The following is a 25,900-nucleotide window of genomic DNA, read 5'->3' on the forward strand; positions in this document are numbered from 1 at the left end:
ATCATACACACACAACAACGCACACACGCATCACGCTGGCATACACATACAGAAAAGCAGGCACACACACATCATGCGCATTGGCCGGTGCGACGCACGCAGAGCAAGTACGTACGCACGGAGAGCAAGCTAGCAAGCACGCACGCGTCCAGCCCCGCCGCTGCATGCGCTGGCAGAAGGTGAGGCAGCAAGGGAGACTGCACATTGAAGTTGTCCATGCAAGGCTGGAGGTGCTGGGCCGGCGACGGCGGTGTCGGGACGGCGCTTGATTCGTTCCCGGTGGCGTGGAGCTTGGGGTGGCAACGCGGCGATAGCTAGTGCTCAGGGATGGGGGTTTGGGGCGGGGGCAGTCGACCCGATGGCTGGCGAAGTTAACGGGCTCGGGCGGCTGGAAATTCGGCGGGTGGCGGCGGCACAGCGCGAGGATGGGACAGGCGGAAAACCTAGCGGGCGTTCAACTACCAATACCCACGCCTTTTTTTAGGGGAATTGCTTGTGAAAATAACGTGCGACGACGACTTAGCGAGCGGATCCCCTTAAAAAAGACATAGTAAGCAGATTCCCTTAAAACTGGTATGAATGGATACGATTGATGACGTTGATAAATAGTGGTGAATGTTGGCCTAATTTACTATCATCATGCATGAAAACGAATCATCAAGAAAAAGAATACTTCCTATTACTACACTCATAGGAAGCTTCCTAATCTCTGCTACCAAACAGTTTCTGCCCAAACAAGGAAGGAAAGTTATGGACGTGATTCGGAAGGAAACAAACGTTATGAAGATTAATTAATTTAGATTTGATCTTTAGAGATTGATTGTGATTGATTCTTTTACATAAAGACATTACTAAATAATTTGCGTCAGTATGGAAAGTTCTGATTCGTTCAGTTTTTTTCGTTGTGTGAGAGGGTGAAGTGAAAATAAACCGATGAAGTGGGGGAGGCGACGAAAAAAATCTACGACGGTTAACCTACGAAAAAAACCGGGCGAAAGTGGTGGGACGAAAAAAACCCTGGAAGCGAGACTACCAACTGCTCCATTAGGAATAGAGATTATGATATTATTCGATAAATCTACACATACAAAAAGATTTCACATTATATAGATCATTAGAAGTGTTTTTTATTCAGTACTTTGTGTCACCAACTTATCTTTATTGTTCTCTGTCAGGAAACAAGCTTCAGCTTGTACCACAGATGCATATTAGATAGATATGTAGCCTGCTATTTCAATACAATGTTTAGTGGATCTATAGTATAAATACTTATTGTCCCAGCATCAGGTTTAATTCTTATTTCATCTCGCCACCATCAGCCAACACAAAAGGGCCAGCAATCAAATACATCAATCGGCTAACCTGCAGGACAGTAAGAGAAACTTCATAAACATCCCATCCTATAACTGACAAAATCTACACACAAACGAATTCACATCAGCCTCTCGATTTCATCTCTTACAATACATGAAACAAAATCTACACACAAACGTATTCACATCAGCCTCTCGATTTCATCTCTTGCAATATATGAAACACGAATCCTGTCACTACAGAGCGTAACAATCCAGAACAACCTCCTAAATGTTTCAGATCCAAAATCCAAACAGATGCCAGATCGACGCAGGCAGAGTGGAACCGTCGAACCAGGCAACCAAAAACAGAGCTTTGATTGAACCCAACGGCAAGCAAGCAACGAAACGAACCTGAGATAGCAATGGAGGTGATGGAACTCATCGAAGCTAAAGCTGTTGTCGCGGCCATCCACCTCCTTCTGCTGCAGCTCCGACTCCACCTCCACGGCGCCCACATCGGAGCCGCAACCGCAAGCCCGCAACCACCCTTTGTGTGTGCACCGGCTTGCCCACCTCGTCGAGGCACAGAAGAATAAGAGAGGGAAGTAGGAGAAGACGATGGGTTGGATGCCGCAAGAGGAGGAGGCGGAGCTGCGGAGGAGAGCCGAAAGGAGAGGTTGCGTGCGGGGATGAGGCGGCGATCGCGCTAACCCTAGCCGCCACTCAGGGAAGAGAAAATGGGAGATGGGGAAAATGAGGGGATCAATGGCTGGACGCGTTTTTAACCTTTTCCCTTCGTCACAGTAAAAGACACGTAGCTCGCTAACGTGGACAGCACCATCGACCGCCCCATCTGCACACGTTAATGCTTCTCGATGATCCTAGTTTAACAAAGGTTGCTAAAGTTCAAAAAGAAAAAAAACTATAAATTGAACAAAACATATGGATATATGCATGAACCCGGCCCGTTAGCACTGCCTAGCTCGCCTCCTCCGAAATGGGCCAGCCCGCCTAGCGCTTCGGGGAGGAGGAGGAGCTCGCTGGCCGGCATCTCCCGATGACTTGGCGTCGCCAAACCCTACATCGCAAGAGGTCAAAAAACCCCGGGGCTTAAACAAACCCTTCCTTCCAGCCGCCGCCACTATATGCTTATCTGCCTCCGACGAGGCCTCTCCCTCCTCCGGCAGCGCCAGCCCCGGCTCCCGCCCCGCCTCCTCCTCCACCTCTCCGCCGAGCCGATGGGCGACCCGGCCGTCGCGCCGGACGCCGCCTACCTGGAGGCGGTGACGCAGAAGCGGATCCGCATCTTCGAGGAGATCCAGGCCCGGCAGGCCCTCGAGCGCCTCAACATCGGCGGCGACCCCATCAGGTTTGCATCCCTTCCCGCCATCTGCTCGCGTGTTTGTTTCCTTTCCTGCACACATGCGACTAGCGGGGAGCCGAGGACCCGGGCTCGAGTCTCCGCTCCCCCGCCGCGTGTTTCTTCCTTCTATAAAAACATGGCCTCGTTTTTTATTTGTATATGTATAATTAGCGCATATGTTCACTAGGGAGTGGTTGAGCCGGAAACTAATCGTGTAGCCGCATGATGGCAGAATTCGATTTGTTATTAGGCGCATGCGTTCTCTGCTACAGATTCCAGATCGTCTTCACAAGCAGTAGTTTACTTGCTTGTTTCCCGCAGCTAGCATACCTTTGTTGGGAGTTCTGAACTCAAGTGCACACGCCATGGTCCTGCTTTGGACCATGTAAATTGTTACCTGTTTCGCTTGCATAATAATAATGTTGGTTCCTGCTTGCAATACCATGCAGAGTAACTTTGCCTGATGGTGCGATAAAGGAAGGCAAGAAGTGGATATCGACCCCGATGGATATCGCCTCGGGGATATCAACTGGGCTGGCCGCTAGCTGCCTGATAGCGCAGGTGAATGGTGTGCTCTGGGACATGACGAGGCCATTGGAAGGCGACTGTGACTTGAAGCTGTTCAAGTTCGACAGCAACGAAGGGCGTGACACGTTCTGGCACTCGAGTGCTCATATTCTTGGAGAGGTGAGTCAGACCGTCCTGGATATCTATCTCTGAGCGTGATTTTCCTTCGCGGCCAAATTGTGTGGTAGCTGCATAGCCTTCTATTTTTCTTTCTCAGGTCTCTGTTATAATTCATTCTCAATTCATCTTTTTTCTAATCGAAGATGATGTTTGTTTGCAGTCCATCGAGAGGGTGTATGGCTGCAAGTTGTGCATTGGACCTTGTACTACAAGAGGAGAGGTATGGGATCACTCAAGTTTTGGGGTTGGGGCATGAGAATACGCTAGTCCTATTTTTTCAGTGTTCTAATGACTTGACACTTTGCCTGTTAAGGGTTTTTACTACGACGCCCACTACAAGGACTTGACACTGAATGATACACACTTTGGTCTCATTGACAAGCAAGCTAAAAAGGCTGTTGCGGTATGCTATCATATTTTACTTAATTCTTTTTTACTCAAGTTTTTGCCTACCCTTAATTTGTGCCCACTGCCGAACAATGTACCTTTTTCAAACTAGTGTCTTATCTCTGTGACATAACTAAACTCCTTCTTTAACAAGCGCTTTCCAACTCAACTTGATGCAGGAGAAGCAACCATTTGAACGCATTGAAGTCTCCAGAGCAGAAGCTCTTGAAGTTTTTGCGGAAAATGAATTTAAGGCAACCTTCATCATACATATCTCCCTTCCTTCGATCTTTTATATCTAAATATCAAAGGGCTTCCTATGTCACCTCGAGATGTCATGTTCGTTTTCTTGAATATGTTTAACCATACGTTCAGGTTGAAATAATTAACGAATTGCCCGAGGACAAGACCATTACAGTATACAGATGTGGTCCTTTGGTCGACCTTTGCCGTGGCCCGCACATCCCAAATACTTCCTTTGTTAAAGCTTTCGCTTGCCTCAAGGTGTTTTTCTTATTTGGTTATCCATTGAACTCCCAAGTTCTCTTGATGATATTAGATACTTAAGTTTGATGTGTGAATATAGGCTTCAGCATCATACTGGAGAGGAAAAGCAGACCGTGAAAGCCTGCAGAGAGTATATGGAATCTCTTTCCCTGATTCTAAACGTCTCAAGGTAATTTTAGTATCTTTGATGATTTGGAAACTGGGAAATTGTGTACGCACAAGGATATGTCATGCAATTTTCACAGAATATGTTCGTTTAGTTTTTAGTTAGCATCTTTCTTCCCTTTTAACATGCATTGCGGTGGCTTGATTTGCACAACACTGCTACATCAGCTGTGCACAACTTTCCTATATCCCTGTGAAGGCATATGCCTTTTTATTGGTTACTTCAAACAAGTTTCTTGTATTAATAAAAGGGGTTTTTACACTCTTGCTCTTAATTGGTTCCCTCTCGATGGTTTTACCCTTAGTTTTCGAGTGTGCACAGTTTTGGTGCTGTTACAGAAATACCCTTCCGTGCGGTTTCCGTCTAGTCAGAGGCGTTTGACCGTGACTGCGCTGTGTTTAGGACTGTTTTGCCCCTCTGTGCTGAGTCACTAACAGATGGGCCTCGTGTGGAGAAGGAAAAAAAAAGTATCCTGCCATGAATGCCCAGTGCCACCCTCCTCGGCGCACTGGCTGCTCTCATTACCACCTTTTATTAGCCCAGCTGCTGACAACAAATTCACATTCCCAAATCTTCCTTCTCTCAAACCCTAGCTCTGCATACCTCTGCCCGGCCTGCGGCCATGGTCCGCTGTCAAACACTTAGTCCTTCCCCTGGGCGAGCCAGTCGTCTGCATCTCTATGTGTGGTGATCCTTAGCTAGTTTGTTCAGAGTGTGTGAGTGTGGCGTGTGTGTTTGGTGTCTGTTGGAGGTGTGGGTGTTTTGCCCCCCTCTCTGTACTTTTCTTTCATCTTAATGAGATGATCAGTAGCTCGCTTGTGTGTTGTAGAAAAAAAAACTGGTTAGATAATGAAGGTTGCAGTCCTGAATTTTAATTTTAGTCATACTTCTAATTCTTTTGATTTTCAAATCATAAACAACCTATTCTGTTTTTCATACAAGTTTTGCTTTTATAATCTGCAGGAATATCAACATATGATAGAGGAAGCTAAGAAACGCGATCATAGGTTATTGGGGCAGTCCCAGAAACTCTTCTTTTTCCATCCACTTAGGTACCTACACATTTTTCCTATCTGATCTTGTTCCTTTTCATATCTTTATTTTCTAGATCTTTACTCACCGGCTTGCTGTTAGATAGCTCTTTGACAAAACTTTGCAACTATGCAGCCCAGGTAGCTGCTTCTTCCTTCCAAATGGCGCTATAATATATAACAAATTGATGGATTTTTTGCGCAAGGAGTATAGAGAGAGAGGCTACCAAGAGGTTGGTTTTAATTCGTACTCCCTCCGTCCCAAATTATAAGAGCGTTTTTGACAAAAACGCTCTTATATTTTGGGACGGAGGGGGTAGTAATTATCCTAGATCATCGATAGTTGAACTATACCTTTTGTTTTTCTATTCCTTATGTGTGTTTATTTAGGTTCTGAGTCCAAATATTTACAACATGCAACTTTGGGAAACCTCTGGACATGCTGCAAACTACAAGGACAACATGTTTGTTTTTGAGGTAAGCACATTTGCAGATACTAAAGGAAAATCATAAGCGTGATGATCTAGATTATATGGGTGTCGTTGTCTGACCTTCATGGGTGCTTGTTTTTTCTTGTGCAGATCGAGAAACAAGAATTTGGCCTTAAGCCAATGAATTGTCCTGGCCATTGCCTAATGTTTGGACACGAGGTTCGATCGTATAGAGGTAAATCCTCTCTTTCTGTTTAGATTCCTTAATGATATCTTGGTCAAGTTAAAAATGCAGTTATCCTGCATGGTTAAAAATAAAAATGCAAGGTATTAAAACTAGGTCTAGTAGGCCATACATACTAGGTACCCTCACTGGTTATTAGAAAAAGCGCGTGCTAGGCCGAGTGCAATGATTACACACTGAGCTGCTTCAAGGTGGCGCAACCTGTATAGTGACTAGTACTGGTTTCTTAGTTTCAGTACCTTGCAAAATTGCAATGGTGGTGGTCATAAAGATTATTCCTTTCTGAAATATTGTACCTGTAAGATTATCTATTTTATTGGTACTGTGAGTTGCGCACTTATTATCTAGCAGTCAGTGCTTTATCTCATTGTCATTTTGGTGAACTGTTCTTTAATGCGAAATCTCATGATATTCAATTGCCTGCAGCAACTAATTCACCCAAAACCTCAAATTGATTGAGAAAAGTTGGCACTATGGGTATGTTCAGTTTGACAAGCTTGCCGTACAAAATATTGGTATTTGGCCAAGGTTTTGGTTGCCCATGAGTTGGCCAGTGTTAGCAAAAAAAGAACTAGAGTTGGCAAAGAGGCATTGGCATGGCTACGCAACCAATCCAAACAAATATTTGTAAAAAAAATGCTGGATTTTTCCCTGCATAATATGCTGTTGTAGGCATGAGATGAGGGATCGATGTAGGTTACAAGAATTTTGAGAAAACTTTGTTGGCCGGGCCTTGAATTCAAGGTCTCTTGGCTCTGATACCATATTGAGTTGCATGCACCAACCAGTTCACCCAAAAGTTTGAACTGATAGAGTTAGGCGGGCATCGTATTGACACAGTGCGCAACAATCCAGAATTTTAGGTGTGCATCTAAGCCTTATTTGGGTAGAAGAATCTGGGCCCAAGATTACAAAGATTGATTAGTTTTGCGTCCAATGTCCAATAAATGTCAAGTACCCAAATCAAGCAAACCTCCGCATTCACAATTTGAAGTGTTAGAGGGAATTAATTGGGCTTCTCTAATACACTTAGTGGGAATTCTGTCTGCTGCTGTAAGGTGGATTTGATCAGTTGTGCTAATTCTAGCAAATTTGTTTAATGAAATGCTGCAGAGTTGCCTCTCCGCATGGCTGATTTTGGAGTTCTGCACAGAAATGAACTTAGTGGTGCACTTACAGGTTTGACACGTGTCAGAAGATTCCAACAGGTAAAGTCTAATGTGATTCCATGAGTCTTTAGTTTCCAAGATAAAAAAAAGTTACTGTTTCTGATTAGCTCCATACTTAGATCATCGTTTTGTTTTATGTTCCTTTCAGGACGATGCCCATATTTTTTGCACGGAGAGCCAAGTAAGTTTGTGATACATAGATTATCCCTTTTTGATGCTACTGGAATTATATTATGCTTCATTGTAAACATTTTTGCTGCATGATTACACAAATTCAGCCTGTGTGTGTGTGTGTGTGTGTTGTAAGGGTTCTTACCCCTTCTTTTTCTTCTTAATACAATGATGATAAGCATCTCTCCTGCGAATTTGAGATTTTTTTACACAAATTCATGCTGTGTGATATTTCCAGCAGGTTTCAATATTTTCACATCCCACAGAAAGTAGTTTTATTGTAGTTTGGATTAGTTTAGCACTTGAGCTGGTTTGTGAGTTTGTGTTATTGCACACCTATTTAAGTTATTTCGTTGGTGCAGATCAAGGATGAAGTTCGGTCTTGCTTGGAGTTCATTGATTATGTTTATAAAATATTTGGGTTTGAATACGAGCTGGAGTTATCAACGGTAATTGTAATCTCATCCTTTTATGTACTGATAACATCTGCAGCAACTTCTAATACATAATTGACAATTCTCATGAAATGGTGATGCTGAAAGGTTGCAACTTTACTGTACTGAATGAACTAAAATTATAAAATACTCCCTCCGTCCCAAAATAAGTGATGCGGTTTTAATTCAAATTGAACTAAAAGCACGTCACTTATTTTGGGACGGAGGGAGTACATTTTAGTAGACATCCTTGTTTGATTGCTTCCTTCTCTTTAGCACATATTTGGTAACCACGATGAAGTTGAATCATAACATCATGCATATATATTGACAGTATTAATATGGCACTTTATCATTATTTTAATATTTTCCCTTATGAACGTACTGAAAATCTTAGTAATGATGCATCACGGTATTCATAGTCACATTTCTCCTGTTATTATGTTTGTGGAATATATTTGTGGGTCAGTTATAAGTTGATGAACCGCTGGCCTGGTTAATGAAATGCCTATCGATCTCTCTTTTGGCATTCTAGGCTTCTAACACTATAGTCAGTTGATGCCATGTCATCCTTTCTCTGTGGGACTGTGCACATTTTCCTATCTTTGGTGTGTACAGTAATATGTAATCAATTCTCAGCATGTTGAAGAATACATATGAACATGTGAATATTGTTAAAGTTGATAGAGAGCAAAATGGCTACTCCCAACTATTCATCTTGTTCCACTAGCGTATCCTACTCCCTCCCTTTGGAAATAACTGACGCTGTTTTAGTTCATAAGTAGTTGATCCCCACTAACTCAATTCTCTTAACATGCAACTATGCCAACTCACCATGTCACCATGCATGCCCCACTAACTTTATTTCTTTCGACATGCAACTATGCCAACTCACTGTGTCACCATGCATTAAAATGACCCACCTTAACAAGGACCATGCATGCTACTCATATTCAATAAACATTCTACAATTCTATAATAATTAAATATAACAAATTATATGTACTTTAGTTTCAGTTTCCATATTGCTAATCCAAATACTAAAGTTTCATACTGTCAAATCTCATAGAAATAACTGCATAAACCTATCTCTGGGCTCTCCCTGTTAGCATATGCACTACATAATACTCCATCTAATATATAGTATGAATGTTTACTTTTTCAGAGACCAGAGAAGTATTTAGGTGACATTGAGACCTGGAACAAAGCAGAGCAACAACTGACAGAAGCATTGAATGAGTTTGGGAAGCCATGGAAGGTACCTTTGCAAGCTGTTTTACCCATAATTTTCCCATCACCCATTGCTGCTAGATGTGCATTTATAGCATCTAGTACTTCCAAGGAATGCTTGATTTATGGCTTAGTTGCATCTAAGCTTAGGCAAAGTGTGACTTGCCACCAAGGAGTGAATAACAAAATCCACAGAAGTGGGCAATATTCTGGAAAAGGTTATATGCCACATGGACTGTGTGAACAATTAAGTGTGGCAAGCCACAGTTGTGGTGCAAACCAAGAACAAACCTAAGACAGGGAAGTGTGTCCAGGAACCAAACAGGGTGGATACCAGATATCTGTTTTTGCATTATATTTCAGAGTGATATCTGATACCTGTAGAAAGAATGTGAAAAACAACTCAAGGTCATTTACAGAAAGAACAGCAAAATATAAGCAGGATACAAAAGGTTCACTTACTGGGGTATTTTCTTGCAACCTCAAGTTACGAATGCTAATATTGAATTTTATCTTTAATTTGTCTTGTGACTGATCCGGTTTGTATCAGCAGTAGCGTATTTACCAGTGTTGTAGTTGCATTGAAAGAAACTTGCATGCCTGGCTGTTTGTTAAGCCATGATTCTGTCAATTCTTACTTAGATATCCATGTGCAGATAAATGAAGCAGATGGTGCTTTCTATGGCCCGAAAATAGATATTGGTGTGTTTGATGCCCTCAAGAGGAAATTTCAGTGTGCAACTCTACAGGTTCGCTTTTATGTTATGTTGACATCAACTATAGAGAATATAATTGTCTTCTATTTAACCCTTGTTGTGTGTTGCAGCTCGATTTTCAGCTGCCACTTCGCTTCAAGTTGACTTATTCTGCAGAGGACGAAGCCAAGCTTGAGAGGCCTGTAATGATACACAGGGCAATACTAGGATCAGTTGAAAGGATGTTTGCCATTCTTTTGGAGCACTATAACGGTAAATGGCCGTTGTGGTTAAGCCCCCGACAAGCCATTGTTTGCTGTGTATCTGCCAATTCACTAACATATGCAAAAGAGGTAAATTGTCCTTGTATCTGAGAATCGATTAACTTCAGAGCTCTTCTCTATGCTGACTAATAATTGATATCTCCTACCTGACTGTTTTTCACTTGGCGGACCTTAGCAATTTAATGGTGTCTTTGTAGGTCCTTTGTGCTGATCTGTTAGGCAGTTTTTTCTTTTACTTTTGAATTCAGTTGCTATGTTCATGAACTTTGAGTGGTACATGTTGTGTTGTGTGCTATACACAACCTTCATTGTCAAACTTGTCTGCCATGCTCATCTCTATTGGCTCTCTGCAGTATGGACGAATTGAACCATGTGATTTTGCATGCTTACCATTACGTGTTCTAGGACAATTTTCTATCGGAACTCTTGCAGACGTGCATCACCAGTGGTGTTGTTTCACTCCGCCCCATTGAAGACCACCTTAAAACCTGCTGTTGTTGGTTATAGACCTAGTCCAGAATGGGTACATTTCGTGTTTATAATGACCAGCGATAGGGCACTTGCCCTCTACTGTCCGCCCCCTCGGCTCGCCCCAGGCGTGGTAGAGAGGCTCTGTGGTTCATTGGAACTTTTGTTTATTGACCTGTTGTCTAAAACAAGTACATGCTAGTCCTTTATGTTCAACAGCTTAACTTGATCCATAAGTTGGGTCACAACAAAAACTCCTGACCGAGTTACAACTCTATCTTCCTCCCTTAATTGGATTCTATGTAATTTAAGGACGATTCATATCCAACATGGACACTTAAACTCTTTCTACTTTTTCCTACACCATTCCTAATATGCATGTACAAACCTACCCAGGCTTGCCGCATGGCTGCTGCATATAGGACTTGAAGCCCATACAGTTGTTGGTGTTGCTTGTCTATAACAGTCCAAAATGCATTAGTCCATGTTGAGGATAAACTGCCATAGTTACTTCTTGTTGGTGCATAATGCTTTTGGCCGGAAGCTCTGTTTCGTTCCCTCAGCTTTTGAGTTGTCTGTTGAAGCCTTAACTTTTAAAAATTCCAGTTTTTTTATTATCTTTAGGTCATGATTCTAGATTTGGTTAAAAGTGTTCTGATATCACTACAATGTAGGCTAAAGAATCTACCAGTTGGACAAGAGATTCAATGTTTAGTTGTAGACCCAGCTCACTAGGTTATATCAGTGTCTCATATTTAAAATCTGAGTTTGATCCTGTCTCAGAAGGAACACTAGCTATATGCTTAACACATACAAGCCGAATCAAAACTACTTTTCATGGCACATTACAGGAGGTTATTATATCCAAATCTGTGAGCTTCTTATGGGCCTTTGGAAAAGTTATTTATTTGAGCTTTGTTTGTACTGTGCCTTTACTCAATTGGATTGTCTCTACTGTGTTCTTATTGTTTAATTTAATGTTAATCTATGTCTTGATTGATGTAAAACATAAGCATACTATTAGAAGCTTATGTAGTCTTTGTTTAAATTAGGCTCTATTGTCGATTAGTATATTCCAAAGACATTGGATGTACTAGTATTGGAACTATATTAATCATAACATAAATATTTTACAGTCTAGTCAATGTTCTCCGGGAAAACGTGATTTCACAATGTATGTAAATTTGGACGTGTTTACATTACAATAGGACACAAAGTGACTAATCGATTTGCTTCTCATTCTCAGGTTCATGCTCAGATACGTGCAGCTGGTTTTCATGTTGACATTGACATGACTGATAGAACAATTCAAAAGAAGGTAATCAGATCTTGACTTTTAGTGCACTTTCTTACCTTCTGTTGTAGTATGTGCTTATTTTGTTTGTCTGAACTTTCTGAATGGAAAATATGGATTATTTGCAGTGTTGTGGTATACACTAATTTGATTGTTAGACTGAATGTACTGTATTGTTTTCTCCTTTATCACGCATCTAATATAGTTCAACTAGCAAAATACCTGTGCTTTGCTGCGGATATAGTATACTTTATCAATCATATTAAGTTACCACCAAGTCCCATTAAAATACTACTGTATTATATATAGTAAAGTAAAGATTGGTGGGTTGTACATGTACCTCACAATTTTCCTCCCAGCGAAACATATGAATTCACAGATGTTGAGAATATATTGAACACATTTATGTGCAAAAATAACACCTCTGCATCTTTTTAAAATTATTACTCCCTCCGAATCAAATTTTGTTGTTGTTGTTGTTATTATTATTATTATTATTAAGTACACAACTGAAATATCACAAAAATTGCATCCTTCAAATCATCATTGCAGGTGCGGGAGGCTCAGTTAGCCCAATTCAACTATATTCTAGTCGTCGGCGCAAAAGAGGCAGAGTCTGGAAAGGTTTGACTTCTCCCACCCTCGTAAAAAAAGGCCATTGCAGATTAAACCTAGCATATCTGTTTTATTTGTTGGGAAACCTTGAAAGGTTAGGCTGATATAATCGGCTATTTTATTTTATGAATCTATCTCACTATAGCATGGAATATCTATTACTAGTATTAGCAAGGGTTAATTTGTATCTATAATCTCCCCTGCTGCCGTTATTGGTAATTTTAGGAATTCCATTCAGTGTGCATGGACCAATGCATTAGGTGCTTGTTTATACTAGTAATAATGTACGTGCAATGCACGTTTATATTAGGTAGGATATTAGTTGCATGTTATATTAGGTAAGATATATCTGTTGCACTTTGGTATTTCGTAAGATATCGATTACTTTTCGCGAGAATGGTAGGATATTAATTACACGGCAGATTTCAAAGGATAGCGTTGAGTCAAAACGTGTTTATAACCAATGGCAGTAGTGGGTAATTAGAGCGTTAAACGTGTTTGGTGCTCAACATTGGAGCGATTTGAACCGGTAGATAACATGATTTGACGGTTGAGATGGTTTGGATCTGCCCATTTGGGTCTTTTTATATTGGTATAGATATTAGAGCTGCTGCCTTGTGACCATGAGGTCACGGGTTCAAGTCTTGGAAACAGCCTCTTACAGAAATGTAGGGAAAGGCTGCGTACTATAGACGCAAAGTGGTCGGACCCTTCCCCGGACCCTGGGCAAGCGGGAGCTACATGCACCGGGCTGCCCTTTTTATATATATTAAAGTACACATGTGTATTCTGTGAATGGTAAATCATGTACCAGGCCACGTTTGACTGTGGTTTTACTGTTGCAAGACTAAAACTGACCATACGGTTTACATCAGCAATCATTTGTTGTAGTTCATCTGCTTGCCTGATTTTGCCTGCCCTCGTACTACCTCTCTCTCAGTTTATAAGGCGTACGCGTGCTTCTAGGTCGTCAATTTGACCAACCTAATACAAGTCATATATTACAAAAAATATACCAATATAAACTTCAGATGTTCTATTTTCAAATCATATAATTTTTGTGTTATATAGTTTATATGAAGGTGATAAAATTGGCAACCTAGGTATACGTGTAGGACTTGTAAACTGAAACGGAGGCAGTACTGATTTAGCGCACTGATTATGGTTCCATATGAAATGCTGAATTATGTTAATGATCTGTACCGTTGCAGGTCTCTCTGAGGGTAAGAGACAGGGCAGACCTATCCACAGAGAACATTGCTGACGTCATCGCACGTTTTAATGATGAAGTTGCGTCTTTCCAGTGATTTTTAAGTCGCTTCATCTTCTTTTGTTAAGACATCTACTGCACAACCCACATTGTAATTTGGTGAAGTGTGAGGTGAATGAAAATCGTGATACTATTGTTCATGTTGTCATATGTACGTTAACTGCCATTTATCAATTTTGAGGGCCTATTTGATTCGAAGGATTTTCATCGAATTGTTCAGGGATTTAGAATACTTTGGAGGTTTGCTTGTGTTTGTTAGAAAAGTAGGATTGAAATAATAGGGTGGGTAAAGGACGGTGAAGTCGATTGGGTGCCGAAGCTGGTGGTGTCGAGGGAGAGACAAGTACTTGCTCGGAGGCCAAGGGCGTCGTGACCGATGGGGCCATGTGCCTAGCCTAGCCACGGCTCTACTTATGTTGGCTCAGTTGGAGCCGCGCTTGGCGACGATGATCCTTTGTCTGCGGGGCCGCTTGGAGCTGTCGTGAGGACCTGCTCCAGGGCGATGCAACTTTTGGCCAGCTCAGGACCATCCCTTTGGTTCTGGAAATATTAGGTCGATTGAAGGCCTTTGCTCCTCTCTGGCCAAAGTTGGGCGATTGCTAGGGAATCAAGAACGGGCCAGAAAGGTCTGCGGGATAACAGATGTCTCATGTCTGGGACATCGAGCCTCTCGTCTTGCTGATGGACGCAGGGTGCTACAATGCGCTTAGGCATCCTATCCACAAAGTGAACCGAGATGTATGAACCTCGAACGGGAGCTACTTGGCCAGCTCGGTGTACTGGCCCCTTTACCAGTGGACAACGATGTTTTCGGCGGCGTATTGTGTTTGGAGATGCTGGCACCCCCTAAAATGCAAGATTGTTTGTTTGGCTTGCCCACCATCTCAGAGTTTGTTTGGCTCTTTAGTTATCTTGATTTCCTGGAACCTTTGGAAACAAAGGAATGCCCCGCGTCTTCACAAATGTGAGGCAGCAACACCCTGTGGTGGAGTTGGTGGTGCTCAATTTCGTCGAATGGGATGATTGGAGAAAGGCCGGTGCCGGTGGGTTTGATAGTTTTGTGAGAAGTTAGTTTTAGGACCAATTTCTGAAGATTGAGGCCCCGAGCTAGCACAAGCGTCTCATACGAAACTTCCTTTCCTGGTTGCGTTGGGTGTCCACCAAAATTGTGAATTTGCCTTGTACAGATAATCCTCACTAAATTTGAATACATATATACTTTTTCCCCATTGCAACGCACGGGCATAAAGATTAGCTTCATGCAATTTTTTAATGATATTTGAATTATTCTGAATCAGTATTCTCTTTGACTAGTGAATCTAATGCAGTCCAACTTTATTTAATCGGAATGACTATTGTAGTGCTATTTGTCAACATCTCGTATGATATATTGTATATACAGCCAGATAAAGAATATAACAAACCGTAAATCAACTGATTTTTCTCTTGTGATATTGGAACAGAGGGGTCCTACAAACATGAAATGAACTCTTTTTTTTCACCCGTGCACAGGCATAGATGCCAGTGAAAAAACGTTAGAAAGCTGAACAGGAAAAAAAAATCAGGCGTGGCTAACTGGACCGAGTCGTTTGAGCGGGCCGGCCCGCTCGGTCGATCTGTGCGAAAGAAGGGCAACTTGCCACAAAAAGAAAAAGAATTGTCTCAAAAAAAACAAAAAGAAAAAGAAGGGTAGCCTTTTTTTTTTCCGGGTGAAACAAGGGCAACTAGACGCTGAGAGCTCCCTCCTGCTTACCCGTGCCGGCGGCCGCCGCCGCAAGCCCAGAGGAGGGAGCAACGCCGGCGCCTGGATCCCCCGAGTGCCGCCGCCGACCCGTCCCGTACTCCGGCCGTCGCCCATCGGCTGCAGCATCTTGGCCCTCGCGCGCCTCCGCTGCCGCTTCCTCTCCGCCCCGCCTCAGGTTCGCCCCGACACCCCGCTCTTCCGCCTCCCCCCCCACGCCATGTAAGCCGGACCCGTAGTAAAAATGCGGTAAAAATGATCTTGCTTTCGGCTGCCGTAACCGTATGAGCGTGGATCGGTCAGCAGGTGATATGCTACCGGGTTATTGTGGGGGCTGGCGAATCATGCTCATTTTATACTAGCAAGAGATTTGGGGATTCGTTTTTGAAGTATGATTGAATTCAGAAGCAACAATTGAGAGCAGTCTCGAGGGAGGGAGGGAGGGAGGGAGCAGGTGCTATGATTAATAGCTAGCACAAATTAACATTTCCCTGTACTTTTCTTAAAAATCTTAAGACCTGTGTTTTCTGTGTTCTCAGCTGATGGACATGTCTGGTCCAAGATGGAAGAAGGGCAAAGACGGCAAGGATTTCGCAGCTCTGGCAGCAGCCCAACCCATGTCAAGCATTGTTGCCAAGCTCCAGTCTTCACTGGAAGGATCAAAGCTCGTGGCGACTTTATCTAGCAGGGGCGGGGATGCGGTTCTTGGCGTGAACCCGCAGGAAGCCGCGCTTCTGAACCGCGCCGCCTTTGGCCGGGCACTGGAAAATGTCGGGGCCGAGAAACAGTGGTTCCAGCTGGGCGCTGAGGAGGTCTTCTACCTTCACCATGCTTTGGAGTGCATCGTGGTCGAGTCGGCGAACAAGGATCTGATGAGCCAAGGGGAGCTGTGGGATCACTTGTGCTCCGCATCAGAGTCGTTTCCTGAGATGTACAGGGCGTACTCGCATCTCAGGTCGAAGAACTGGGTGGTGCGGTCAGGTTTGCAGTATGGTACGGATTTCGTCGCTTACCGTCATCACCCCGCGCTCGTCCACTCGGAGTTTGCTGTGGTTGTGGTTCCGGAAGGATCGGGGTTCGGCGGTAGGTGTGGCCGCCTGAAGGTGTGGTCTGATCTACTGTGCGCGCTCCGAGCTTCTGGCAGTGTGGCCAAGACGCTGCTGGTTCTGACAATCTCCAGCAATGTCTGTGAACTGAGATCCCCAGATTGTTTGGAACGGTTGGTTGTTCATGAAAGAACTATTACAAGGTGGATAGCCCAGCAGTGCCGTGAGCAGCGATGTAAACCGTGCAGAGAAGAAGCATATACGGAAGAACAAGATCACGCAGGAGAAACTGTAGTGTTCAACTATTGGGGTCTAGTACTAGGTTTCACAGTTCTTTCTAGCCTGCTTGTATACAAGCTGAGATTCCGACAATCAAGCTAAATATTTCTCTGTACTCCTATTGGTGATGTTTAACTTCTCATCTTATTGCAATCCTGTGCCGGTAGTCTTGTGCATTTTGGAAAGATTTCTAGAAATGGTGCATACATATATCCATAAAACTGTATCTGATCGCAGAGTGCATACATCATATTATGGTATGCTGTGGACTGGCCTTTTCTGCGCCTTTTCAAGGACTGTAGGACTAGAAACCTCTGAATGACCACCGCACTCCAGCCTATTGAAGAAAAGAGGTACATTAGGCACATTTTCTTCAAATATTGGCAGAGAGTTTTTCCTTACATTGTTTCAGTGTTTAGTTCTTGAATACATTCAGGTCGTAAGTATACACATCTAGTAAACATGAGAGTCGATATCTACTGTATTGAAGAACTGAAGGTACAATGTCTGTAGTAAAGCATGTATGACCATAGACAAAGGTGGCAACATGAACTCTGTAAATACACACATCATATCATATTGTTATTCTGTATATATATATATTCAACAATTTGATTGTCTCTGTCTCTGAATTGATAAATCATTAGATATCATTATGTGATCTTAAAGTGCAACTGTGGAAATAACAGCATGCACAATGGTAGCTATTCATTCTTTCTTCCTATTTTAGGCTCCCGCCTTTAGGTGTGCATTGGCTACTCTATCTGGTAATGCACTATGTGGTCCTCCCGTATACCACTCTCGAGGTACTTCTCATATAAGCTAGCTTCTCTATCATAGTTCAGTGAAAGACCTGCTGTGTTCCTTGTCCCATAGAGCCCCTTTGCAAAAACAGCAACATGTGAAAAAATGTAAATAAATATAGCATTGCAGTATCAATGTAGGGTTCTGTACTAGAACATCTATGTGTTATTTTGGTGGTTAGTAGGCATATTTTTTCAGATAATTCAACTCTGAATGTACTTGTAAACTGCAATTAAGTCAAAGATTTTATGCTCACTTTGTCAGTTTGCACCTCGATGAAGATGGAGGTCAGACCGTGCTCCCAGTTGGGCTCACAACCGGTGTTTGGCAGCCTATCTTTATCAGCCCTCGTAGTGTCAGCCATTAGTCTGTCAGCTATATCCTTTGCTTCAACTTCATCATCACCATGCTTCCTTATAAACTCCCTGAAGTTTTTACCGAGGCGAATTGCCTACAAGCAATATATGCAATGATGAAAAATTGTCTGCAATGCATGCCTTGGGCAGATTCTTATAGTATACTGAATAGTCCCTAAGACAGAGTGGCTTGCAATCATGTTCATGTGCTATCTACTCCTGTCTTGCTGCTTGTACATGCAGTGCTATTAATAATTGAGTTAAATGCACTGCCCTCTATAACTAGGGAAGTACTTGAAATGGCTTTCATGTTGCTTTCTCACATCTTTTCCAGCTCAAAAGTCTCCTTTTGGATTCTTAGTGCAGTACAAGTAAAATCAACAAAGGACACCTCATTGGACATTCAACATTTTTAGCTTGCTACTGATGTTCTTCCAGTATTTTATCAAATAACAACATCATGTGCACTTATATATCCGTGGCACTCTGGGAATTCAATCAATTTGTAAGGTGGTGTCCATTGGACATGGAGTAGTTCTGTTACCTTCTGCCAAGGGCTGTCTAGCCTTGTACTGGACAACATATGGAGTCCTGGTGAGACGAGCTGAATCGTTGCAGGGCTGCCCCTTTGGCCGGTTTGACACGTAGACCATGGCATTCCTAGTTAGATCAGCTAGTATAAGGTTGAATCCATTCTACTCACCAGCTTCATTTTTACACTTCAGTTGCAACCTCCAGTGGGCTCTTGTTGCCCTGTACAATACAAATTCTGTGGATCATGCTCATGCTCTCTATTTCATTCAACACACATCCTATGGATAATCCTGTGCATGCTTTTGTTTTTGAGGGGGCGATGGCAGTTTAGCAGATGTAAGAGGAGCAACTAAAAATGTTTTAAAAGGTACAGTTTTGGTTTCTAAAAATGGGAATGTATGTCTTTGTCTTCATGTAAGCAATCTCTGTACCAATCACCATCAGAACTCAGAACAATGGAATAAACACTAGACAGATAGCGACTTTCAACATGGACATAGAAAATGATTCTGATAGGATATCATAGTACTAGAAAACGCCAACTTCGTTTGTACAAGAAATGAAACATATCTTTCTTATCATGTGCATATCTCCTACATTGACAACCACCAACTTGAGTTTTGATTTACCTGAGGGCAGGTCTCCCCTAGTGCAGGCGCTGGGCATCGCATCAGGGCGCGAGCGCATTGGTCAGGAAGGCAAGTCTGCCATCTTTGGTGCTCCCTATCCATGTTCCTCCACCAAGTACACTTTGTAGGCCTGCAGTTCATGAAGAACAGCAGATGAACATATAACATTGTAGTTCTGCAACTAGAATTTCAATTTCCAATGTGGCGGAGTGAAGAAAGTGAGCAGTGCCTTTGTATTTATAGGAAGAAGGCTGGAAGGGGAGAGAAAAGATCAGAAAAGGAGCAGACCCCAGAGAGACAGAGTGTCTTACATTATTGCCTGCAACCAGGTGCTCTGCAGTCTGTTATTTTTCCGTCAGAGAGTTCCATCCTGTTCACTTGGCAGTTTATGGCATTTCAGGTCCTGAGATACCCAAAAGGCCAATACATCGCTAGAAACATATGAATATCCCAAATTCGATGTGCCTACTGTATAAGTTGACTAAGTATGATCTATATGTGCTATGATTCCGATGGTACTGCTTTCCGTCATATTTTTTCCAGGAGCTATCCAAGCACCAGCCGTTCAGCAATTGATCAATCATGCTGCATGCATGGGAAGTAGAGTACTGTGACATATGCTCATGTGCTAATCATATCATTAAACCAATGTAACTGAGAATAGATAAGTATGGCAAAGTTAGATAGACAGAGTGATATCACAATATATTGCTCGAAAGTACCATTTGGGAGCACTCAGGCGTGTAAGAGCTAGCTTCTCCACAACATTTTTTCTCTGGGTGTTTTGACAATGCTGATATCTTTTCGTGAATATTCAAAGTCTGCGTATCTTTCATTGATGAAAGAAGTTGAAATGAGAACAAAGGGAGGGTACATCACATGGCACAACCATAAGATGGTGTAAACATGGTGCCCAGAGTAGAGAGACATGGGATGCTCAGGCCCGAACATAATCTACAACACATCAGTAAACTACCGTTGCCAAGAGAAACAACCCGAACGAAAACGATGTCCCAAATCTTGAAATCCAACAAGGCCATGCCACGAGCAATCAAGAGACACCTTCATGAAGGGGAATGACGCCGTGATGTCGTCGTCATCCAACCAAAGAAACCAGACCTGGGGTTTTCGCTAGTGATCAAAGAGAAGCACGGAGAAAGACTATGGTAGCGCGTCCAAGAAGGGGATGGCACCCGCAGGTGTTGCCGCTGGCAGTATCAACAAGCCGAGCAGAGATTTTGTCCTGGCCTATGTTCGAACAATCCCTAAGCTACCGGGACATGATCCAAAGACGAAGAATAGGCCGCATGCTGGGGCTGCCATTACCGGAAGGGAAGCTACGCCCGCCGTCGAAGGGTGAAAATAGGCGCCACCAGATGCGCGAGCACTGGATCGGGCAGAGGAGAGGCAAGGCAAGGTGTGGCTATCGGGGTTCGTGAGGCGACGACGGGGATAGAGAGCCAGTACACAGAATGCAATCGCAGCCGACAACGTCGGTGAGCCGGAATATGGAGACACAGATCTAGACCAACAAAGTCGGACCTGCCAAAACGCCGATGAGCCAAGAAGATGATGGAACCTCCGGAGCACCAGGCCTGGAGTTGTTAAGGGAGAGAACTTGGACGAGCCATGGACGCTAGAGCACGTAGATCTAGGACCCACTGGAACCACAGCAACAATGACATGATATCCATATGCAGGCCGTTGCACCGTCAAAGATCATGAGATCCGCGCCACCACCAAGCATAAAAGTTGCAGGCTGCACTGTACTTTTGGTGGCACACCAGATCGCGTAGTGTATATCCTCGTAATCAGCCCATAATAATTTTTTTTAGGGCATTTGATCGTGTGCACCTTTCAATAGTACTCATGGTTTTGCTCTTTTTGCTTTAGGAACAGTTGATGATGTCTGGATATCCTTGCGGATCTGACACGCGGGGTGGTTTCAAAAAAAGAGGCGTCGCACCACCTCGAGGAGGAGGGCATCCGGGCGGCTACACCGACCGAGGTGGCTATGTGTATCGGGGCGGTAACGCCGATCGAGGTGGCTATGTGGATCGGGCGGTTACGCTGACCGGGGTGGCTATGGAGATCGGGGCGGTTACATGAACCGCCGCCGTGCATCACTTCCTTTCGACCCAGACTTTACATGAACTGCCGACCGGGCATCAGTATCATGAAAATCGTAGCCATGAAGAAGAGCATTATAACAGAGATGCCAGTTACCGAGACGAGCCTCTACGCGAGAGCAACTTATTTGGTCGCAATGGCTGAGATGAAGAAAAACGCGAGGCGTCTGGCGGCCCGTCAGATCTTTCCATTGACGGCGGCTCCAAAAGCAAGAAACGCGCCCGCTCTCAGGTAAATCATTGGTACTTCTGCTATATTGATGCAGGATTTTTAATCAAAATATCCTTATTGCAACCCATGTACTCTTCACAGATTGATAGAGTTTAGCATATACGCGTACTAGTACTGTTTAATTTTGTGAGGAAAGCGTACTAATACTGTTTTTCCAGGAAAGCGTACTAGTACTGGTACCTTTTTCTTTTAAGCAGCAGGTATAATAGTATTCAGATCAATCAGTATGCGTCATGGGCCGTTTGGCCAGTCGTAATCTTTTCATTCAACTCAAGCCAATAGTCTAGAGTTTAGAGCATCTCCAGCCGTTGGTCCTTCCAAGGAGGCATAACAATCGCCGCCTAGAAACGAGCCGGCGGTAGAATCAGCTCTGGGGTGTTTGTGCATCCAGCCGTCGACCCCAGGTTGCCCTTAGGCGCCGATATCGGCCCATTCCTGCTCGCTTTTAGACCCATTTTCGGTGAAAAATGACTCGATATCGGCGAGAATCGGCCCATATTTGACGTGGTTCGACGTTGAATTCTCAACATAAATAAATTTTTTATCACATAGTTCATTATAGAAAATCAAATAGTTCAACAAAATTGTGCAACAACAAATAGTTCAATACAAATTATATAGTTCAACAAATAAAAAACTCATTTCATCACACGTCGAGCTAGGCGTCGCCCTTGATGCTCCACAGATGCTCCATCAGATCCTGCTGCAGTTGATGATTCACCTGTGGGTCTCGGATCTCCTGACGCATACTGAGGTAGGCAGTCTAGGTTGCCGGTAGCTGGTGATCAACTTCGACTACTGGCTCTTCCTGCTCGCTCTCGATGATCATGTTGTGCAAGATGACACAACAAGTCATGATCTCCCACATTTGATCTTTCGACCAGGTCTGAGAGGGTACCGGACAACAGCAAATCGAGATTGAAGCACACCAAATGCCCGCTCGACATCCTTCCTGCAAGACTCACTAGTAGAAAACATGGCTTTGGTCCAGGCAGGGCAAGCCCATTAATCCCAGTTCACACACGAACCGGGACCAATGGGGGCATAGGTCCCGGTTCATGAGGCAAGGACGCGGGCCGGGCCTCGGGGGCCATTGGTCCCGGTTCGTCTGAGACAATTGGTCCCGGTTCTAGAAACAAACCGGGACCAATGGACATTGCTCCTGGCCTACCATCATTAGTCCCGGTTGGTGTCTGGAACCGGGACCAAAGGTGTTTTTTTCCCAAACAAAACTAAAACAACACTATAATATTCTACAATAGCAAAAAGAGTCAACTAAAAAGCTTTAATAAAACTCTAATAGGAAAAGGAATCAACTAAAAAGAATCAATAAAAAATAAAATTTATGCAACTAAAATGAAAACCTTTGTAACAGGTGAGTTTTCGTCCGAAACCTGATACTTTGAAAGAGATTATCCATTTTGTACACGAAGTGCATCCAGTTTTTGCCGTTACCCTCTCAACTTTTTAGCACATGCTATGGGTGAAATGATAATGCCATGCCAACTTTCAACCTTTTCAGAGTTCATTTGAAGTGCTTTTAAATTTTAGGGTCATATAACTCAAAAAAATTAGTAAATGCATGAAAAATAACAAATAAAGTCAGAAAGGGTTAAAAATTGATGATGTGCCTTTGAATGATGCATTTTGAACACACAAAAAGTTTGAAGTTCAAATAAGTTCAAAAAAATAAAAGCCCTTTGTAACAGATAAGTTTTCGTCCGAAACCCTGATACTTCGAAAGAGATTGTGCGTTTTGTACACGAAGTGCATCCAGTTTTTTCCGTAACCATCTCAACTTTTTAGCACATGCTATGTGGGTGAAATGATGGTACCATGCCAACGTTCAACCTCTTCAGAGTTCATCTTGAAAGTGCGTTAAGTCGACTAGAGGGGGGGGTGAATATAGGCGATTTTTATGAATTCTTCACTGAGGAATTTCAGGGTGAGAAAATTCCTAAGAGAAGAACTACTTGCAGCGGAATAAGTATTCAGAAGTAAACATAACAGAACATGAGCATGGTCTTCATGATGAAATGAAAACAAGCACAGAGTACAGAAAGCGTAAACACAGGATAAACAGGATGAAGACAAACATACTAAAGAAATTGAGCCGAGGAAATAGAGAAAGTCTTCAGTCAAAGTCTTCAAACAGATATGAACAAGTATACAACACAGAAATGAGGAAATGGAAGGGTTGAGCAAATGGAACCAGTTAGCTCGGTGAAGACAATGATTTGGTAGACCAGTTTCAACTGCTGTGATAGTTATACGTCTGGTTAGGGCGGCTAGGTATTTAAACCTGATGACACACAGTTCCGGACACCCAGTCCTGAACACGCAGCTCATGACACTTAGTCCTCATTGTATTCCCCTTAAGCTAAGGTCACACAGATCTCGCCCAAGCACTCGTGGTAAGTCTTCAGTGACTTCCAAACCTTCACAGACTCAGTCACTCGGCGATCCATAATTTCCTCTTGAATGCTCTTGACCATGATGCCTAACCGTCTGAAAGATGCACAGTCTTCAAAGTTAACAAGCGTCGAATCCACGCAGGATCAATCTCTTCAGTGATGCTCAATCACTTTGGGTTGGTAGGTGTTTGGGTTTGGATTTTCCTCACTTGATGATTTTTGCTCAAAGTTCTCGGAGGATGGGATGCTCTCAAATGACAAGTGTCAGTTTCTCTCGGAGCAGCCAACCAGCTAGTGGTTGTAGGGGGCGGCTATTTATAGCCTAGGGAGCAGCCCGACATGATAAGACATAAATACCCTTCAATGATATGACCGTTAGGTGGAACGATATTTTGGGACAGCTGGCGCGTAGCACATCAACGGTCAGAAATTTGACTAACAAATTCCTCAGGGCTATCATGTTCCTCACTTGTAGGCAATCTGCACTGGCGAATTCCTAACTCCTCAGTCAGAACAAATTCCTCAAATACCAGAAGAGCTTCGTCTCTGTCACTGAAGATATTTGACTGAACTGTATGAGATTTCCAATGGTTTCACTTGAAGAGATTGGTAGGTATAGGATTTTGAGTTGAGCATCACTTGGAAATTTTTCTTTAGTATTTCTTCGACCCCCTTTAACAGTACGGTGTTTCCTATGACTAAAGAAAAAGAAAAAGAAACTACGAAAACAAAAGTCTTCACGCTTCATGTTCCTCAAATGAATTCAGGATCACACCAATTTCTTCACTTTCAAAGTCTTTAGAAAGTCTTCAGTAATCCAAAGTCTTCAGTCAAAGAACTTCATTTTTAGGGGTCGACTTTCTCTGTAAATATCAAACTCCTCATAGACTTATAGACCTGTATATACTAACAAACGCATCAGTTCCTTAACCTATAAGTCTTCAATACACCAAAATCACCAACGACACTACATGCACTTACACATCTGAAGTGCTTTTGAATGTCAGGGTCATTTAGCTTAAATAATGAACTAATATAAAAAAGAATGTTTTGATTTTTTTATGAAACTCTAATAGAAAAAAATAATAAACTAAAAAATGAACTAGAAAACTTTAATGAAACTCTAATATCAAAAGTATTATTGAAACTAAAATTATATAAAATTTATGCAACTAAAATTATCAAACTATTTGTTTTGTTCAAAACATTATAAGCAAAACGAATTTTCATAAAATAAATAAAAAGCAAAAATAAAATAAAATAAATAAGTAGAAACAAAATAAACTTTAATAAATAATTAGAAACAAAACAAAATAAAATAAATCTTAATAAAATAAAATAAATAAATAAAAATAGCAACAGTCAAAACGAAAACAAAAAACTAGGAAAAAAATAAAAAATGCCACCTACTGGGCCACCACGGCCTGAATACGACTAGGAACCCAGCTAGTTGGGCCAGGATTTAGGCCCGCATAAGGCCCAGCATGCCCACATGCATAACAGTGTGAGATTAGGCCCACATGCCTGCAATTCAGAGGAGTTCGAGAGAGATGGTAGTGCGGCGCTTATAAACAGGTACGTCAGCTCCTTAGCTAGCAAGGTGGGACTAAACATCCCACCGCACCGTGGCTTTGGCAGGCGCATGCCATTGGTCTCGGTTGGTGCCACAAAGCGGGACCAATGCCCCCCTTTGATCTTGGTTTGTGGCACCAACCGGGACTAAAGGGGGGCATTGGTCCCTGTTGGTGGCACCAACCGGGACCAAAGGTCTCTATTTCCCGCCCTTTAGGCTGCTAAAAAGAGACCTTTGGTCGCGGTTGGTGGCACCAACCGGGACGAAAGGGCGGCATTGGTCCCGGTTGCTGCCACAAACCGGGACCAATGCTTCATGTATATATAGCAACCATTTAGAAAATTTCAGTTTTCGTCTAGCAGTTGCCCCCGACGACGCGTGCCCCGGAGCCCACGCCGACACCCCCGCCCCGGAGCCCACGC

General features: G+C 43.0%; 2 protein-coding genes and 1 pseudogene across 2 annotated transcripts; 2 read left to right on the plus strand and 1 right to left on the minus strand.

The window, feature by feature from the left end:
* Nucleotides 1-2,383: 2,383 nt before the first annotated feature.
* LOC119266922 (threonine--tRNA ligase, mitochondrial 1-like) lies at nucleotides 2,384-13,948 on the plus strand. Its single transcript, XM_037548197.1, has 20 exons — nucleotides 2,384-2,664; nucleotides 3,108-3,345; nucleotides 3,506-3,565; nucleotides 3,659-3,748; nucleotides 3,912-3,986; nucleotides 4,108-4,236; nucleotides 4,319-4,408; nucleotides 5,369-5,457; nucleotides 5,573-5,669; nucleotides 5,827-5,913; nucleotides 6,018-6,102; nucleotides 7,225-7,319; nucleotides 7,429-7,461; nucleotides 7,814-7,900; nucleotides 9,051-9,143; nucleotides 9,772-9,864; nucleotides 9,942-10,163; nucleotides 11,809-11,880; nucleotides 12,409-12,480; nucleotides 13,683-13,948. Exons 1-20 carry the CDS (start codon nucleotides 2,441-2,443, stop codon nucleotides 13,776-13,778), a joined length of 2,127 nt encoding a protein of 708 aa, XP_037404094.1. The 5' UTR covers nucleotides 2,384-2,440; the 3' UTR covers nucleotides 13,779-13,948.
* Nucleotides 13,949-15,458: 1,510 nt separating this feature from the next.
* Nucleotides 15,459-17,082, plus strand: LOC119266923 (probable tRNA-splicing endonuclease subunit Sen2). Its single transcript, XM_037548198.1, has 2 exons — nucleotides 15,459-15,660; nucleotides 16,022-17,082. Exon 2 carries the CDS (start codon nucleotides 16,025-16,027, stop codon nucleotides 16,907-16,909), a length of 885 nt encoding a protein of 294 aa, XP_037404095.1. The 5' UTR covers nucleotides 15,459-15,660; nucleotides 16,022-16,024; the 3' UTR covers nucleotides 16,910-17,082.
* Nucleotides 17,083-17,434: 352 nt separating this feature from the next.
* LOC119271855 overlaps nucleotides 17,435-25,900 on the minus strand; it is a 20,591-nt pseudogene continuing 12,125 nt past the window's right edge.

The sequence above is a fragment of the Triticum dicoccoides genome, chromosome 3A (assembly GCF_002162155.2).
Source record: "Triticum dicoccoides isolate Atlit2015 ecotype Zavitan chromosome 3A, WEW_v2.0, whole genome shotgun sequence".
Taxonomy (NCBI): Eukaryota; Viridiplantae; Streptophyta; class Magnoliopsida; order Poales; family Poaceae; genus Triticum; species Triticum dicoccoides.

Coding starts and splice junctions, on each gene's coding strand:
- LOC119266922 (XM_037548197.1), top strand. CDS start 2,441: ATGCTTATCTGCCTCCGACGAGGCCTCTCCCTCCTCCGGCAGCGCCAG. Junction 5,914..6,017: donor ACAACATGTTTGTTTTTGAG/GTAAGCACATTT, acceptor TTTCTTGTGCAG/ATCGAGAAACAAGAATTTGG. Junction 10,164..11,808: donor CACTAACATATGCAAAAGAG/GTAAATTGTCCT, acceptor TCTCATTCTCAG/GTTCATGCTCAGATACGTGC.
- LOC119266923 (XM_037548198.1), top strand. CDS start 16,025: ATGGACATGTCTGGTCCAAGATGGAAGAAGGGCAAAGACGGCAAGGAT.